This window comes from Myxocyprinus asiaticus, chromosome 43, assembly GCF_019703515.2.
Source record: "Myxocyprinus asiaticus isolate MX2 ecotype Aquarium Trade chromosome 43, UBuf_Myxa_2, whole genome shotgun sequence".
Lineage (NCBI taxonomy): Eukaryota > Metazoa > Chordata > Actinopteri > Cypriniformes > Catostomidae > Myxocyprinus > Myxocyprinus asiaticus.
Window position 1 is genome coordinate 25,608,840 of NC_059386.1, and position 16,199 is coordinate 25,625,038.

General features: G+C 39.2%; 1 protein-coding gene across 7 annotated transcripts in view; it reads right to left on the bottom strand.

Moving 5' to 3' along the window:
* LOC127433449 (homeobox protein cut-like 1) overlaps positions 1–16,199 on the bottom strand; it is a 180,552-nt gene that overhangs the window by 72,368 nt on the left and 91,985 nt on the right. For all 7 annotated transcript variants that reach the window (XM_051685369.1, XM_051685372.1, XM_051685367.1 and 4 more), the window contains exons 4-5: positions 10,032–10,110; positions 3,057–3,194 (exon numbers count right to left, since the gene is read on the bottom strand). In XM_051685369.1, coding sequence (XP_051541329.1) covers positions 3,057–3,194; positions 10,032–10,110 — 217 coding nt within the window. The remainder of the gene's footprint in view (positions 1–3,056; positions 3,195–10,031; positions 10,111–16,199) is intronic.

Below are 16,199 nucleotides of genomic sequence, written 5' to 3' on the forward strand. Positions count from 1 at the left end.
TTAAACACTGAAAGACTGGAGGATCACTGACCTGAGAAAGATCAGCGTGTACCAATAGGAAGGATTACCTAGCGGACCGCTCTGATGGAAACACACCTGTGTGTGTACAGTATGCGTGTATGTGTGTTCTCGTGAGATTGCATGTGGCGGCATCTAAGGCTAGTGCGGGACAAAATAAAATATTGCCGTTATTGAAGCGGATTATCGATTAGGGGAATTCCGCAGACTGCAAGGGAATGTTCCCTCCTCCTCTTTTATGTTTAAAAAAGAAAAACCAGGAAATATATCTGGCAGAAACAGCAGTAGGACATAAATAGAGCTCAGATGACTACAGCTCATTTGAACAAAAATAGGACCCAGTCTATGTGGGTACAACGACTTAGGAGGCCTGCCAACATGACATATGTACAACTCATTTCATTTCCTTGGTCCAGATAAATGCTGTTTTACAAAAAAAAGAGTGCTTAAAGGTGAAGCGTGCTATTTTTGCAACTCTAGCATCAACAAATGGAATTGCAAAATTAATGAATAATAAATTCAAATTGGTTTCCCGAACACTTCCGTCTGCCATTGGCCCGAACGAACAGATCACTCCACCCCAAACTCATGTCACTGATTGCATCAATGTTGCTGTGTTGGCTGGTTGGGATGCTCAAACAAACAGAGCAATGTTTTGATTAAGCCACAGAGGGGAATTCACTAAGAATGTGCCCGGTAAAAACACTGGTTATTTGCACGCGCTGTCTGCTCTGGTTTAGTGCCCGATTCACTAAATAAATTATGCAGATCAGGCAACTGCACAAAAGCGCCCACAAAATCACTCCTGAATGTAATTTGCATGCACAATTTTGATCTTGCAGGCCGATTCTGTACCCTATATAGCAAAGGATGCAGCAGACCACTGTTATCTGACATACTTTGGCAGGACTGAACAGCACCACTAACTACTGTGATCCAGAAACCTGATTCTTCTTTTTAGCATGACGAAAGTGCGCTTGACTATACCGCACATCTGGATAAGAGCCAGATAATAACATCATCTCCATCATTTGATCCTAATATGATGAATTACATCTTTTTAATATAATTACTTATCTGACAGTAATAGCAAAATCTAAATTGCTATTCAATTTTTGTGAATTTAACACAATCCATAATAAGCATAATTTACATAAAAAGGAGTCGTGTTTGCACGGAAAGGAATGACAATGATTTCAGTTACTCAAGACGCAGCACAATTTCAGTGCTGATTGCATTGGTTAAACTAGATGCTGGGTGGTTAGTGAAAAAGATGCAAATGTTTGCGCTGAAACGTGCAAAAGTGGCACAACTGTTAAGTGAATTTACCCCACAGTGTTTAAACTTTTTAGGAAATCATACTACAAATGGCTTACTTATAGATGCCTCTGCATATTAAGCTTGGATAGAAGAAAATATTTTAACATTTTAAAAAAAGACACGTCACCTTTAAAGAATGCATTTACCTTCCATAATGTGACATATTTCTTCGTGAAACAGAATTTTTGGCAGGATAAAATGTAGGCAAGGACTTGATTTTATCCTTTGGGATCTGATTGGATGGCGAAAAGTAAGCTATGATAGACTGATGAGCCAAAACATTATGACCACCTGCCTAATATGCTGTTGGTCCTCTGCGTGCCGCCAAAACAGCGCCGACCTGCCGAGGCATGGACTCAACAAGACCCCTGAAGGTGTCCTGTGGTATCTGGCACCAAGACATTACCAGCAAATTCTTCAAGTCCTGTAAGTTGCGAGGTGGAGACGCCATGGTTCGGACTTGTTGGTCCAGCACATCCCACAGATGCTCAATCGGATTGAGATTAGGGGAAATTGGAGGCCAGGGCAACATCATGAACTCTTCATCATGTTCCTCAACCCATTCCCGAACAATGTGTGCAGTGTGGCAGGGCGTATTATCCTGCTGAAAGAGGCCACTGCCATCGGGGAATACCATTGCCATGAAGGGGTGTACCTGGTCTGCAACAATGTTTAGGTAGGTGGCACATGTCAAATTGATGTCCACATGAATGGCCGGATCCAGGGTTTATCAGCAGAACATTACCCAGAGCATCACACTCCCTCCACCGGCTTGTCATCTTCCCACAGTGCATCCTGATGCCATCACCAGGTAAACGGCGCACACGTACACGGCTGTCCACGTGATGTAAAAAAAAAAAGGGGGACTCATCGGACAAGGCGACCTTCTTCCACTGCTCCAAGGTCCAGTTCTGATGCTCGCGTGCCCATTGTAGTCGCTCTCGACGGTGGACAGGGGTCATCATGGGCAGTCTGACCAGTCTGCGGCTACGCATCCCCATACACCGCAGGTGCGATGCACTGCGTGTTGTGACACATTCCTTCTGTAACCATCATTAAAATTTTCTGTGACTTGTGCCAGTTCGGACCAGACAGGATAGCTTTCGTTGCCCTTCCACATAAATGAGGCTTGGGCGCCCAACACTCTGTCACCGGTTTGTGGTTTGTTCCTCCTTGGACCACTGTCGGTAGGTACCCACCACTGCTGACCGGGAGCACAAGCCTTGCTGTTTCAGAGATGCTCTGACCCAGTCATCTGGCCATGACAATTGGCCTTTGTCAAAGTCACTCAGGTCTTTACTCATGCCCATTTCTCCTGCATTCAACACGTTGACTACGAGAACTGACTGTTCGCTTACCATCTAATCTACCCAGACATTAACATGTGGCCTTGTTAGGAGATGATCAACCTTATTATGTTTTGGCTCATTAGTGTCTAATTGGATAATATTTTTCTCTGCCCACATGGCCTTGATTATGTCAGCAAAAATGTTGTTACGGAGGTGGAGAAAGTATATGTTTTATAAAAAAAATCTTTACTATAACACAAGCTAATTATGCACGATAAGAGAAAGGACAATTATTAAGGAGTAATAGTAAATTCATGTTGTCTATAAATGGTGAATTGCAAGATTAATAGAATTCCTGAGATTTGGTTTCGTGGAAAAACATGCTAACATTTTCAGGTGAAATAACATCGAGAAGCCATGGGTGATTACCTTGGTTTTTAACCTCTGCGATCTCACGTTCGTACTCTTGTAGTGTGTCTTTGAGCCTCTGATTTTCTGTCTCTAAGTCATGCATCTTCCGTACAGTCACCTGGAGCTGCTGAGCTGCCTCCAGAGCTGAGACAGGATCTGAAGACACACACAAACACAAATACAGGTCAGAACATTGGCTATACCGTGGTCACAGTAGGTAAAGGTTTGATTCAGTAAGTGAGAGATGAGTTTATTGAGATCAGTGTGGGCCAGTCTATGTGCAGCTCAACTAAATTGCTAAAAGTGTTTTAGCATTTCTGCGGATTGCCAACCACAGCTAAAAATGTTAACTAGAAAAACAAACCAAGCCAAAACACGCCAATAAATCCACACTAAGTTCCAGGAGCACCTCGATATAACTTCTGCTCTGCTGAAATCACACAAACGAAAAAGTACCAAAAGTTTCATGGAATTACCATTGATTTTTGAACAAGGTACTGTGCAAATACCATGTTTATTTGGACATGTACTATGGTAATACCATAGTATTCTTTGAAATACCATGTCAATTCAATACAAAAGCAAGGTCAATTCCCAGGGGACACCCATAATGATGTATGCCTAAAAATGTGTACCTTGAATGCACTGCAAAACTGACAAATAAATAAATGTAAATACCATGGTATATGAATGTGGTAAATTATATGAAATCCATTGGAAAGTTAAAGTCTTGCAGCGCGACAAGCTATACTCCATCAAAAACTATTTACATTTTTTTTATAATTATTTTGCATGCAACTTTTATAACCTCATTAATTGAGAGACTACAGTACATTGGATATTTGTACTTCTAAAAATCAAGGTGAAGACTAAGAGGTATTTAAAAATGGTAAAAAAAAAAAAACAGAACAGTTTTTTTGTTATGTGTACTTATCCTTACACATTTTATAAATTTAAACCAAAAATGTTGATCTTTGAAAAAAAAAAAAAAAAAAACATCAACGGAGGTAACATCTGGTACCTCCATTAAACCAAGTCAAATCGACAAATCTATTCATCCAATCAAATACCGACAACAATCATAGTTCATAAGATTGATGTCGAAAAAATCATAAGAGCCACAATATATCAACAGCTGCAAGAATTTTAGGTTAGCAGGTTGTAAAAAAAGTTATTCCAATTCATATTTGACAGGGTGTTAATTTGTTGCTATCACAAATGGAAAGCGATGTTAAGTGAAAGTGGGGTCAAGCACTAAAAGACTAAGTAAGGAATAATTGACTCCGGACTGCTGAATTGTTGAAAAATAATGCACACCCGAGGTGGTAATGCGGTCATGACGCGCAGCGGTGTGCATTATTTTTCAACAATTCAACGGGCCGGAGTCAGTTATTCCGCTTATACCACGGTTACCACACCTTAAGACATCGTTCAGGGTTTTATCTCAAGACATTTTCTAGTTATCGACCCTAAAACGCTCTTATGAGAGGAACTACTTTCTTCCGTCATGGATTCATCGTCTTACTTTAATACAGTCCGTGCCTTCGTTGCTAATTAAAAAACGTCACTTCAGAACTAGCAACGGAGGCTTGCGCTGCTGTACTGGAGCACTTACTGGAGTAACAAGTTAGAGTGTGTGTGTGTGTGCGTGCGTGCCAGCGAGCGTATGTGTGCGTGAGCGTTTGCGCACACGAGTGCGTGAGCGTGTGTATCTGCGGGGGAGACGATGGAGCGCGTGGGCTCTTTTTAACCGAAATTGAAATAAATGTAGGATATTTTAGACATTGTCTTGACGTTCTTAACTGATTTACTTTAACCAATGACTTTATTTTAATTTGTTATTTTGTTGTGTAGGCTGTAGGGCGCTTTGAAATAACTGAAATAAATTGGTGAAGTGATATGTAACCGTTATACGGTCAAGACCTGGAACTACTGTATAGCCGTGCATTTCCTTGAAAAATAATTGCATACCTCAGAACGTCCATGAACCAATCAGAATCAAGCATTCAACAGACACGTGGTATAAGACATTATAACACACACTCATCACTGTCTGTCCCCCTCACATGCTAATTGCTATATGACTAATTATGACCCTGTTCTCATTGATTTTCCTTAATGAGACAGCCAAGTTAATTATGTAATCAAACTATTTTATTAGCCCCTCTGGAATATGGGAGGGAAAGAGAGAGATTGGAGCGAGAAATCAGAGAACGAAGACAGAAAGCAAGAGAGAGACTGGAAAAACTGGAAAAGAACAGAAATTTTTTTTGTCAAGTACTTGTTGACACAAAAATTAAAATTCTGTCGTTATCATTTACTTACATTTATGTTGCTCCAAACCCATATCACTTAATTTCTTTAGTTGAATTTTAGAAGAATACCCTGGCCACTTTTCAGCATAAAATTAAATTGATTGAGAACTGGAACAGCCAGGTTTAAAAATGACAAAAACTACTAAACAAAACAAAAAAAGCCATAAAGGTGGTCCATAAGCAATACAAAACTTTGGAAGTCATTTGATAACTTTTAGTTGCTATTAGCTGAAAACCTTGACATACACCCCAGCTCTTCTTGGCACACACAAGACTTTATGAGAGAAGTGGCGTTTCTGATTAGTAAACAAATCGTGTTTTTTTTACATTTTTATCCACCTTTTCTCCCAATTTGGCATGCCCAATTCCCACTACTTAGTAGGTCCTCGTGGTGGCGCGGTTACTCACCTCAATCCGGGTGGCGGAGGACAAGTCTCAGTTGCCTCCACTTCTGAGACAGTCAATCCACATATCTTATCACATGGCTCGCTGTGCATGACACCGCGGAGACTCACAGCATGTGGAGACTCATGCTACTCTCCGCGATCCATGCACAATTTACCACGTGCCCCACTGAGAGCGAGAACCACTAATCGTGACCACGAGGAGGTTACCCCATGTGACTCTACCCTCCCTAGAAACCGGGCCAATTCGGTTGCTTAGGAGACCTGGCTGGACTCACTCAGCACGCCCTGGATTCGAACTTGCGACTCCAGGGGTGGTAGCCAGCGTCAATACTCGCTGGGTTACCCAGGCACCCTGAGTCACCTTTTTTAAAAGAATCGGTTGATCCAGTTCACAAAACAGTTCTGAATGATTTGTTTGTCGAGTTCAGTTTACCGTTTCAATTATCCGGTATAGCAATTAGAGGGATAGTTGATTCAAAAAATGAAAACTCTCTCAACATTTACTCACATTAAGGCAGCATTAAAGTAATCCATAAGTTCATATAGTAAATCCATATCTTCAGAAGCGATATGATAGGTGTGGCAGAGAAACAGATAAATATTTAAATTGTATGGATTACTTTTATGCTGCCTTAATGTGATTTTTGGAGCTTCAAATGTCTGGTCACCATTCACTTGCATTGTACGGACCTACAGAGCGGAGATATTCTTCTAAAAAAATCTCCATTTGTATTCAGCAGAAGAAAGTAAGTCATACACATCTGGCATGGCATGAGTGTGAGTAAATGATTAAAGAATTTTCATTTTTGGTTGAACAGCCCACTGGAGGGGAAGATTATCAGAGAATAAGTGCATAAATTTCAAAAATGCACCTTTTGTGTCCCTCAGAAGAGAGAAAGTCATAGAGGTTTGGAATGACATGAAGGGGAGTACACAGTGACAGATTTGTAATTTTTGGGTCGACTATTCCTGTACACGTTCTTTATGCTACAGACAAGATTGCAGATTTGGCACACGTACCTCCCTCTCAGTGTACTCACAGCTGAATGTACAGGAAACGCTGATGGAGTGTGTATGTGTGATGTACCTGTGTGGTGCGTGAGTGTGTGTCATATCTAAAAATGGCAAAGAGGAAGTCTGAATGAACTGCTGTCATGGTGCGTTCCCTTCTGTAGCCGTGGAAACTGCCAGTTCGGTTCAGCTCGAGGGGTGTCACTCAAACGTAAACGTGACTGTCATGTGACCGAGATTACCAGCCAATTCAAATTCAAATATGGCAAGCACAATTTATTCAGTTTAGAAGTTTTTTGAAGCCACAATTAGGTCAAGTATAGGACAATTTCACCTAAAAAACCTTAAGAACAAACCTTTAAATACTTTAAAGTCAAATAGGCCTTTTACTCTAGATTAAATGTTGACCAATGTGGGTTTTTCAATGGCTAATGTAGATATCTAGAGAGCAGGATGACCGATGCTCTCTAGATAGATGCATATATATATATATATATATATATATATATATATATATATATATATATTAATTAATTAATTAATAGCTTCATAAAATGTACACAGTTTGGCTGAAATCTGAACACTTATTTTACACAATATTTAGAAAACTCACCAAAACATTAAACAAAATTGTTTATTAAATCGCAAAATGGCCAAATATTGGCTGATTTGCAGGCCTGGACGATATATTGGTCCATCATTATTATGGTTACAAACAGCCCTGAAACTGCACTGGGGGAGTTTGATATTTACATTTTAGTACAATAAAAAGCACTGAACATTCTGAGAGCTGTGGTCACTATAATATACAAACCCCAAGCATAAATAATCATAAAAATAATCTAGATATCTATAAGCCACACACGTTGTATGTGTTTTACCACAATTAACCAGTGTAAACAATTCTTTCGCCAAGGAATATAGTTAATTAGCCTAACTGTCTGTAATACTGTAAATATATAGACTTGGCACACTAATTTGAGGTGTGATCATAGGTGTGCATATATCTGCTTTTTTTTTTTTACAATGGCTGTGAACAAACGTTATCCATTCAAAAATGATATGTTAATGTATTTATATTGTCAGGAAACCAAAGTCTTGAGAAAGAAGCTACAGTAAATGTTGGCATAAAGGTGTGATGAACACTTCCTGAACATTCCCACTAACACACACACACCACAAATGCTCACACATGTACAGGCCTACAAAGTATACCAGTGTAACTATCAAGAGATAATTTGTCATGCTGTGATCACATTTACAGACACACAGACAGGACTGGACAAGCTCCAGATTTCACAGATAGAGACAGACATTCCTAGACTAGACCTCCCACACCAACACAAACACACACACATGCATGCTTACACTCTAAAACATACACATTCACATGTTATGCATATATATCTATATAGTACTGAAGTCAAAAACATGCACACACGTATCCCAACATAGACACAGGGGTGAACTGGCCCGGGATCTCCAGACCACAGCATTGTGGTAATTTAGGGATGTACTAAGTGGTTGTGCAGGTAGACAGTCAAACTTGCTCCAACAGGTCCAGGCGGCACTGTCTGTCTGCCTCCTTGTCGCTCCGCTGTTGTGGGCGTGTTACCCAATTAGAGCTATGTGTATATGCTGTGTGCGCGCATCTGCAGGGGGGTCTGGAGGCCTCCCAGGCAGATACTCAACTCCAGTTCAGCCAAGAGTTGAAAACACAATTGCAGACACACTCCACTCATGCTACATCACACTTATGCTTAAACAAACTGGTGTTTTGTGACTTTTAGTCCACTTCTGTAAGCTTTGATGTCATATTTTACTCCCTAAAAGGTGACAAAATTAACCTGTAAAAAATATATGCATATAAAAGAGTCTTTTTTGAATGGGAAAAGAAGTCACTACACAGGCAAAAGAATGAAATAAATAAAAAGAGCAAAAGAAATGGAGAGAAAGAAAGAAAAGAAAAGAAAGAAAAAAGAAAGAAACAGCAAAAGAAATAAAGGTGAAATAAAAAGAAACAGCAAGAGAAAATCAAGAGTGAACAAAAAGCGAAAGGAAAAAAGGAGAAATAGGGAAAGAAAGGAAGAGCATAGAAAGAGGAAAAATAAAAAGAAATAGTGCGAAAGAAAAAAGACCGAAAGAGCGAAATGAAGCGCGAAAGATAGAAAAGCGCGATAAATAGAAAAAAGAGAGCAAAAGGAAGAAAAAAGAGAGAGAGAAAGAAAGAGGTGAAATAAAAAGAAACAGCAAGAGAAAATCAAAAGTGAACGAAATAAAGCGAAAGGAAAAAAGAGAAACAGGGAAAGGAAGAGCAAAAAAGAGGAAATCAAAAGAAAGAGAAAGAGCGAAAGAAAAAAGACAGAAAGAAAGAGCGAAAGATAGAAATGAAAGCGCGAAAGATAGAAAAAAGAGAGCAAAAGAAAAAAAGAGAGAAAGAAAGAGGTGAAATAAAAAAACAGCAAGAGAAAGAAAGAGCGAAGCAATAAAAAGAGTGAAAAAAGGAATAGAGCGTAAGAAAGAAAGAGCTAAATAAAAAGTTAAAGAAATTAAGAGAAAGAGGAAAAGAGAGCTAAATAAAAAAAGAGCGAAAGAAAGAAGAGAGAAAGAAAAAGAGAGAAAGAGAGAGAAATAAAAAAAAAAATAAAAGCGAAATAAAAGAGCAAAATAAAAGAGCAAAAGAAAAATGAAAGAGCGAAATAAATGAAAAAAATAGCGAAAGAAAGAAAAGAGGGGGAGAAAGAAAGAAAGAAAGATTTCAGAAGGTCTTTAACAGGGCTTATGATACATTATCCACACTTCTTAGGAAGATTGCACCCTTGAAACACACACCGTTCACTCTAGATCAGATCTCTATTGAGCGGGTGAGCTAAAGATGTCACATGAACTTCTGCAGCACCATTAACTTATTATAGATCTACACATCGGAGCATTACCAAACAAAAACTGAGGATCCAGGGGCCATTATCTCAGTTATAAAGCCAATTCAGAAGATTAAAAGGTGTGGGGCAATGAACTTGGATTTTATTAGAATCCAAGTTTCTCTCGTCTCTCTGTGTGTGGGTTTGGAACAGTGCGAGTCTCTAAAGCCGTAGAAGTCATTAAGACGGCCTGTGTGCGTGTGTGTGTGTGTTTTAGACACTAGAGACGGAGGTCTCATAAATATGACTGATGTGTTTACAGTATACTCGCCTCAGTGAAACAGTGTGTGTTAGTGCACTTGTGTGTGTGCAGCCAACAAAGAGCGAGCCGAGACATACCTGGGACATCGATTAATCTCTTGTACACGTTGAGGAAAGCAGCCTCTGATTCTTTACTTCTTTTATTCAAGGCGTCAACCTAAAACAAAGAAAAAAACACAGTAACTGAATCTGCAGGCTCTGTAATTGCATTATCTGCCAGGCTCAAATTAGCATACATCAGAAGCAATGACGAGTTCATTAAAGATGCCCATATGGAAAACTGTAGCACTGACTTGGAAAAACAGCACATTTCAAATCCTCCTAAGATTCTGAACTCACACACACATTACGCGTAGGGTGGCCCCAAAAACGTTTTGGACACTTTTGCATGCATAAGTCACACTTTTAACAGAATAAAAAGACAACAATATTTCAAACCAAGTGGCATCTACAAACAAAGTATGCTAGACGTTTTCACTGAACTAACTGAACATTTTTGCAATTACTTATAACCAGCTGGTCTCAGTCATTTTCAGTGCATGTATAAAGTCATAGTTCATCATATCAAATATAGACATGTTCCACTAACGTTTGACAAAAATAAAGTGCCCAAATACTTTTTATTTAAATTTTAAACAATACATTTATTGTTTTACAAGTCAAAATCCTAACTTATTTTTCTGAAAATGTTTTGCTTGAAAAGTGTGTTTGTGCTACATTTCACTTGGTTTTGTTACTAATGCAGAGACATTCATATTTTAGTGCTTTAAGTGTCCAAAATACTTTTTGGGGCCACTGTATTGTTTGCCACATACAGTACGTAACCATGACCATCTTAATTCAAATATAGTGAATCATTCATATTTTGATGCATGTGATATTTTTCAAGCGCTGGGTCGATGCATTTTGGGGGCAAGCTTCAGGTGTGTACACGCACGGGCCGTTTCTGGTACGCTTTATATAGAAGGTAATTATCAGGTATAAATCCAAATCCCTGTGAGCATGAGATGACAGAAACAGGTAGGCCTAATGAGGGACTCTGATAATGAGAAGAACTTTGGCCTTAATATAGAGCGCTGCAGACGTGTACGTATGGGCAAATTACATACTGTATCTGGGTTACGGCTCCCACTGCAGGAAAGGACTTCATAATTTCCTGAAGATAGATGATTTACAAAATGGTGGTAACAGTCACTGAAGGTGCCACCCACAAACTTTGAACTGTAAATCTGCCTAAATGTGTATGATCACTGACATTACAAATCATAAAGGCAATGCACATACATTTGAATGGAATTGTTTATGGAATTCTGTCATTATTTACTCACACTCATGTGATTGAATGTATGAATGAACATTACATTTATAAAGAGCTTTTCTGACACTACACTCAATGCGCTTTACACAGTGAACAGGGGACTCTTCTCAACTACCACCAGTGTGCAGCATCCACCTGGATGATACAACGGCAGCCATAGTGCGCAAGTACGCTCACCACACACCAGCTGTTGGTAAAGTTTTAGAGCCAATAAATGGATGGGGATTATTAGGAGGCCATGATTGAGAAGGGCCAAGGGGGGAATTTTGCCAGGACACCAGGGTAACACCCCTACCCTTTACAAGATATGTCCTGGGATTTTTAATGACCACAGAAAGTCAGGACCTCAGTTTAACATCTCATCCGAAGGACGGTGCCTTTTTACAGTATAGTGTCCCCATCACTATACTGGGGCATTAGTACCCCCTGCTGGCCTCCCTAATACCTCTTCCAGCAGCAACCTCAGTTTTCCCCAGGAGGTCTCCCATCCAGGTACTGACCTGGCTCAACCCTGCTTAGCTTCAGTGAGCTACAAGGTGATATGGCTGCTGTGTCACTGCAAAGCTGTTTGAATTTCTTCTGTGGAACACATGAACTTGAGTGAATATATCTTTCTTTTGAGTCAAATCTTTTCAAAGAATCAGTTGATATGATTCACAAAACTAAAATATTTTCTTATGAATCAGACATCACTACTTCTCTAACAAATCATGGAGAGCTAGGGCAGATGTCAAGTTTTTCATTAAATAACAACCTTAATTTTGCTCCATTTCTCACCAAAAAGCTATCATATAACTTGAGTGTTGATGAGTACATTATGGTGTTTTTGCATTCTTTTTGAAGCTTGAAAAATTCAGTTGCCATTCATTGTAACTGCACGGAAAGGAGCAACCAGTACATTCTTCAACATGTATTCCAAGGAAGATCAAGTCAGTTATATGGTTTGGAATGACATGGGGGTGAGTAAATTATTTCAAAATTTTCATTTTGGGAGGGAACTATTCCTTTAAACAGGCAATCTAATGACATATGAAACACTAATATCAATGTAAATACCTTGAATAAATATCGCTGGAGTAATTCCAGTTATTCCAAAAAAGTAAGACTGTCTTCAAATCGTTCGTTTCCACAGTTGACACTGTTGACCCTTTACTGACGATACCATTGTATAACAGCTGGAACAAACTCAGTGCAAACCCAGTGTCATAACACACAACAATAGGGAATGAAAGAGAGCGTAAGAGAGGTGAAAAAGAGTAATACAGGCTCTTAACTTTATTTGGCTCTAATAAAGACACTGATCTCTCTTAATCTGAATACACACACAGCTGTGGTCATTCTGGGCAGATTATGATACATTGTCCAACTGCCTCCTGTCAGGATTTTATGAAAACCTACCCTGATACTGTCTTGTCAACATACAAATTATTTTAGGAATAACGTATATATGGAAAACATATTTCCACCAAGCATAACATTTCACAAGGTTTGAAAGTCACGAGAGGAATATATCAGTGCCTAAAGAATTTGACAAAGGCAGAAAAAATATCTTGGATCAAGGTATCAGGGTGACAGATAGATTCTCTACAGTAGGGTGTGGTGAACCATATATAGAAATAATAAAATGCCATGGCAGCACTTTCCCCCCAGAGCAACTCTGATGATGACAGAGTACTGATGACAGCGTGCTGTAGAACCAGCATGCAGCCAGGCCCAACTGGGCCAAATCTAACAAACTGGGTCAAGCCTGACAGGAAACAAGGACCCAAATCAGTATGGCCTGTATACAGTAATTCAGGAGCTGCTAAAAAGTAAAAACAGATTTTTTTTTTTATTTATTTATTTTTTTTTACACAGGTTAGCTGGAATTTTGTATTTTGATGGTTAATGCAGAGCATCAGAAAATTCTATAACTCAGAGCATGAAAATGTTTCTCAAATTTCTAGAAATTGGAGCCTAAACTGGTTCATCAAAATTCTAGAAGTCTGAAACACTTCCTAAAAATGACAGAACTCAGAGCCTAAAAGTGTTTGTCAAAATTCTAGGACACAGAACCTGAAAGGCTTCCTAAAAATTCTAGAACTCAAAACATTAAATGGTCCCTAAAACACTAGAAATCAAGGTTAAAAAGGGTTCCAAATTATAGAAATCCAAAACTGAAGTGTCATCAAAACTCTAGAAGTCAGAATCTAAAACACTTCCTCAAAATCCAGAACTCAGAGCCTGAAACGCTTTCTCAAAATTTCAGAACTATGAGCCTGAAATGGTCCTTCAAAATTCTAGAACTCAGTACCTGAAAAGGTTCCTCAAAATTCGAGAAATCAGAGCATGAAAGAGTACCTCAAAATTGAAGAGCTCAGAATCTGAAAGGGTTCCTCAAAATTCTAGAAATCAAAGCCTGAAATGGTCCCTCAAGATTCTAGAACTCAGAGCCTGAAACGCTCTCTCAAAATTTCAGAACTCTGAGCCTGAAATGGTCTTTCAAAATTCTAGAACTCAGAACCTGAAAGGGTTCCTCAAAATTCAAGAACTCCGACCCTGAAACGGTTCCTCAAAATTCTAGAAATCAGAGCCTGAAATGGTTCCTCAAAAGTCTAGAACTAAGAACCATGTTCCTCAAAATATGTTCCTCAAAATTGTAGAACACAACATTAAGGCTGATGTGGTTTAAAGTAAAAACTAATATGATCTGAATTAGCTTCGAAATCTCATCTGACTTTTGCAAACCTGCCAAAAGTTACAACTGTTATTCAGTTTTTATTTCAGTCATTCTGAGCTAACAGCGCAGGCCTTACCAAAGAGGCAGTACCCCGCGTCCAAAAACAATGTGGTATGAATCAACAGTATTGCTTTTATCCATTGAGAAGATTTTGAACTCCTGTGCTGTTTACATGTTCACAAGTGTTGTGTGTTTGGTCTTCCAGCAGCGGAACATCAAATAAAAGCTTTAAATCTGCAGCCCTGAGACTGTAGGCCTTGATGGATGGAATAGGGCAGTTGCCACTGTAAATATCAAACATGTAACAGACTTTTCACTCCTATGGGAAAGAAATTAAACATTTTCAGATGTTTCTTGCCGGAAAACATCTGGATCAGCCCAGGCAGGGCCAAGTTCTGCAGCCCTCTTGCAGATGGAGCAATTAAACTTGCCTCTCTCTCTCTCTTTTTCTCTCTCTCGGCACGGGTCCACGTCTACCCCTGAAATCCAGCAGGAACTAATGTCAATTTTTAAACTTTCAGAGCTCTGAATCAGACAGAGCACCACCAGGAGGTTAAGAGAGTGTACGGCTTCCTAGAAGTGTGTGTGTGTAACGTGCGCGTGACTTTGCGGATACTGCCACAGCTCAGCATAGATTATCTGCCATTCTCTCTTATTCTGCTACCAGCTCAAACGGATGGCCAGGGCATCTGGCATGATCACACTGCAAGACACATACACACTTTTATTTTTCTAACATGGAAGGAACATTTGCATTGACTACTATCGTTTGTAAACGAGCTAATTATATTTTCTATCCTCTACCCCTAACCCATTAACCTAACCCTCACTCAAACCTTGCTGCATTCACTTTTTTAAATATTCATTTAATTTCTATTAAAACATTTTTAAATATCAAATACCCTTCCAAGAAAATGCAATCTCAGTTAGTTCACATTTTGTCAAAATTATGACCAAAAATTGGGTCTCTTAGACTATAATATGCCATGTGACATATGAGTTTAGCTCAACTTTCCTCAGATTCAGAGAAAATAGATTGTGACAACTGCAGTTACAACAAACTACACACAAAATAGTTTCTTTTTTGTACTTTTTCACAGGTTTAGTGTTTTCACATAGTAACTGTAAAGAATACACAAATACTGTATATGCATACAAACAGCTTTATATATATATATATATATATATATATATATATATATATATATATATATATATATATATATATATATATATATATATATATATTCAATTTTACACCATTCACACACACATGCACACATACATGTACACAGACATACACACCCAATCTGTCAGTTCCACCCCTTTTAACCACACAACACAGACTATCTGGTGGCATCAAAAGCACACCAGTTTAAACAGTGTTTTTCTCTTATGGTCCAGCCGGAACAGAGATTGAAAAAGGGTGGGGGAATGGTTATAAATAGCTCCTGTTTCTGTGGGGGAGCATAGACTTGGCACTGCAGACCTTGGAGGCAAAAATCTCCATGAGCTCTACTGACCTGGATCGCCCTTAAACAAAACTTGCCTTCAAAGCTGAAGGTATTGTATCTGACCCCCGAGTTTCTCTTATTTGCCTCTTTTATTCGATGAATAGTCGAGAGTGACAGGAAATTATTTGGGGAAGATAGAGGGGATTGGTGCATGTTGCAGGCTGGACTAGAACCTGCATTGCCCACAAGAGCACCAAGGCTCTAACTCTGAGTTAATTTTATTAACGAGTTTGATGCTTGGAAGCATATGAAAATAGAAGGGAATTATAATCTATAGAGTCTGTGACAACCCGATTAATTTTGTGAACAGATTCATAACATAAGGTATCAAGAATGTAATCTCTAAAAGTACATATAGGGACGATTAATTTGTGTGTCCGCATCCACAGACTTAGCAGCATGGTTTTATGCTCCCACATTCATCAAGCTCTGAGCAAATGAGTCTACCATTTCATCTGAACTAATTTATCTGAGCTGCCACTAACCTTCTCTCTCCTCGGAACACCAGGCCATGTTGAGCCTCTGCAGACTCCGGCCAGCTAAAATTAGTGCACAATTACGTCAAATCAATACTGACTTCCAAATTTGTAGAACTTCCACGGCACTCCGCAAATGGCTGCCAGAGTGATTAGCTCTCTTTACGGAGATGCTGGCGGGTCAGCTTACCCGAGACTCTGTCTTGCTTTCACTCTCTT